We start from the raw sequence: 2,836 nt of genomic DNA, 5'->3' as shown, positions 1-2,836 counted from the left end.
GAAATATAAATACAAGGGCATGATCCGCTAGTTCTCCTTGATGTGTTTGGTCTTTGATTTTTCCATCTAAATTGTTATCTTCTCCATAATCCACGAATCCTTCAAACACAAGTTTCATGGAATCGAAGATAACACTTTCTTCTATGGACATCTCATCCCACACTAGAGTTCCATAGCGCATGTGAATAGGTTTTCCCACAAAATTGTTTTTGATTGCATCTAATGCAAAGCCATTGAGTCCAAATGTGCAAGACATGCAACTTAACAAACGACGTATTGTTTCACCACGAGGAAGGGGTAGTATGTTATTTACTCTTAAGTGATTGTAAGCTGCTCTGCTCTTAATCCTCAATAGCACACATTGAAGTAGGAAGTCAGGATCGTATCTCATGGATTTCGGAGAGTGTGCACAAGAAGCTTTCTTCAAAATGGTTTGTACTACCATTCTTTCCTGTATGAAAGAAGAGTAAATTTCAAACTAATTAAATGAAATGAAAATTAACAGTTTGGTTTCATCATGTATATTCCAATTATTTATTACATTTCTGCCAATTATATGGTCGCAATGTAAGAAAAATTGTAAATAAGTAGTGTTGTCGTTATTATTGGTCATTGGGAGAAATATAGTAAAAATTGGATAATCTAACAAACGTCATCGTCATAGAGGAAAATAATAATGGGAGCATTTTATACCTGGTCATTAAGCCCAAGAAACTGATTACTTATTGCCTTTTCGCAAGCAGAAGTGACATTTTTCCTGACATTTTTTATTTCTAGTCGAAGTTTCTATGACATAATTGGATGTTAGTTAAATGAAGAAGAACAAAATTTGTAAATAATTAAAAATGTTGATAGTGTACCTTAACAACAAGTTCTTTCCGTTGAATTTTTTGTTTCAGCATTTTTGATTTCATTGCATTCATTTCTTCTTTCTTGCGGACATTCTTTCAATTGCTGTTTGCCGGGAGCTGTACTTCAAGTGAATCTTTTGGAGATGTTCACACATGTAACACATATTACCTTTACCAGATAAAAGTCTTAGGCAGAAACGGGATCTGAAATTCGCATTTTCCTTGATACAGGTTTTCTCTAGTTTTTTAAAATTCCCTTCAGCTGTTAGATGAAACCCATTACAGATACTAGCAGAATCAAACTTAGTAACGAGATTTGAATTATCATCTAGTTTTCCGAAATTGGATGAGAGGAACTTCGGACAGGGTATAGCTGATCCTTTGAGGCTATAGAAAACCTCTGATCCTACTACGAAAATGGATTTTAAAATTATTGTTGTGTTATTCACTTGACCAAATCTAACGGCAATTTTCTTGAAGGCGGTCGGATCATCTTCGTTGTAAACATCACAATCAGGAAGCCAACGCCAAGACGGAGGAAGTTTAGTGTCACTAGGATCACAAATGATATTCTCAATTGTTTCAATAATTGTTGAATCATCAAAATCCATGGCTGTGATAAGTTCAGTAGTGTCTGCAGTATGTTTCCCGTCAATATTGCTGTAATCAACGTGTGTTTCCTGGATGGGTTCATGGCTTTGTACTTTAGTATTTCTGATGTCACAATTTTCATTTAAATCTTCTGCCAGAGTATTGAGAGATGTGTCAGAAGTTACTCGATCAAAAATGTTTTCTTGAATGGATTCAATTGTCTGAACAAGATTGTTCTCTTCAATTTGTAGCACAGAAGGGATGTTTTCTTCATGTTGGGTTTCAACAAGATTTTCACCTCCTGTTTCTGGGGTTGTGTGTTCAAGACTCTTCTCTCCACCAAGAGTGACTTCAACACTGTTCCCATCAGATGTTGTTCGATCATCATGTTTCTCTTCTGGTTGTTTATGGGATGCATTGCTGGATATTGGAGAGGTTGTTTGTTTCCGATACTTTTTGCTTGGGGCTACCCCATCTTTGTAACCTACATAATTTAAAATAATTTCATGAATAATACAGGAAGAATTGATAAACTAAAACTTACCAAGAAAAAGAGATGGTATGGCATCAGCTCTCAATTTCCAGCGACTCAATGGGGCACCACCATTTACAGAGTTCTTGATTATGAATTCTTCTTTAAAATGTCTAGAACACACATGATCTTTTCTAGAAAATTTTCTGTCACTTCTTTCCAATTTTTTACCCCAGAAAATGAATTGCCTTTCTTCTTTGGGTGGTTTAAATACCTTAGCATCATTTTCTTTGGCTGATTTGTATCCCGTAGAACAGCCAACCACGAAGCATTTAACCATCTCGCAACACAATTTATCAAAAACACATTACTACCCTAAGTTAAAGAACTAATTGAACAAATGAAACAACGAAATGGAATCAACTATCGACAAGATGGCAGACGCTTTACTTTTGACAATTCGCGCCAAATCTGAGGGCCACTAACACTAGAGAACCTAGCGGCAGGAGTGAGAACAATTTCCGAAAGTTGGCACAGTTTTAAGCGGGGAAGCCCTACTGCGTTTGCCCACCTCTCCTGGTACATCGTGGTTATACCATGAGTTTTTACTTCTATATGTAAACAGCATCAAATATACTTGTATTCAATGTGAATACACTGTTATACCATGAGTTTTTACTTCTATATGTAAACTGCATGGAATATACTTGTATTCAATGTGAATACACTGTTATACCATGAGTTTTTACTTCTAAATGTAAACTGTATCAAATATACTTGTATTCATTGTGAACACACTGTTATACCACGAGTTTTTTCTTCTATATGTTAACAGCATCAAATATACTTGTATTCAATGTGAATACACTGTTATACCATGAGTTTTTACTTCTATATGTAAACTGCATGGAATATACTTGTA

General features: G+C 35.3%; 1 protein-coding gene across 1 annotated transcript; it reads right to left on the bottom strand.

The window, feature by feature from the left end:
- Window positions 1-795: 795 nt before the first annotated feature.
- On the bottom strand, window positions 796-2,463 carry LOC123468411. The gene is made up of 2 exons (XM_045167874.1): window positions 1,987-2,463; window positions 796-1,926 (listed from the first exon to the last, which is right to left on the bottom strand). The coding sequence occupies exons 1-2, from the start codon at window positions 2,252-2,254 to the stop codon at window positions 920-922; spliced, it is 1,275 nt and encodes a 424-aa protein (XP_045023809.1). The 5' UTR covers window positions 2,255-2,463; the 3' UTR covers window positions 796-919.
- Window positions 2,464-2,836: the final 373 nt, after the last annotated feature.

The sequence above is a fragment of the Daphnia magna genome, unplaced genomic scaffold (genome assembly GCF_020631705.1).
Source record: "Daphnia magna isolate NIES unplaced genomic scaffold, ASM2063170v1.1 Dm_contigs352, whole genome shotgun sequence".
NCBI lineage: Eukaryota > Metazoa > Arthropoda > Branchiopoda > Diplostraca > Daphniidae > Daphnia > Daphnia magna.
This window is presented reverse-complemented; position numbering and strand designations above follow the sequence as displayed.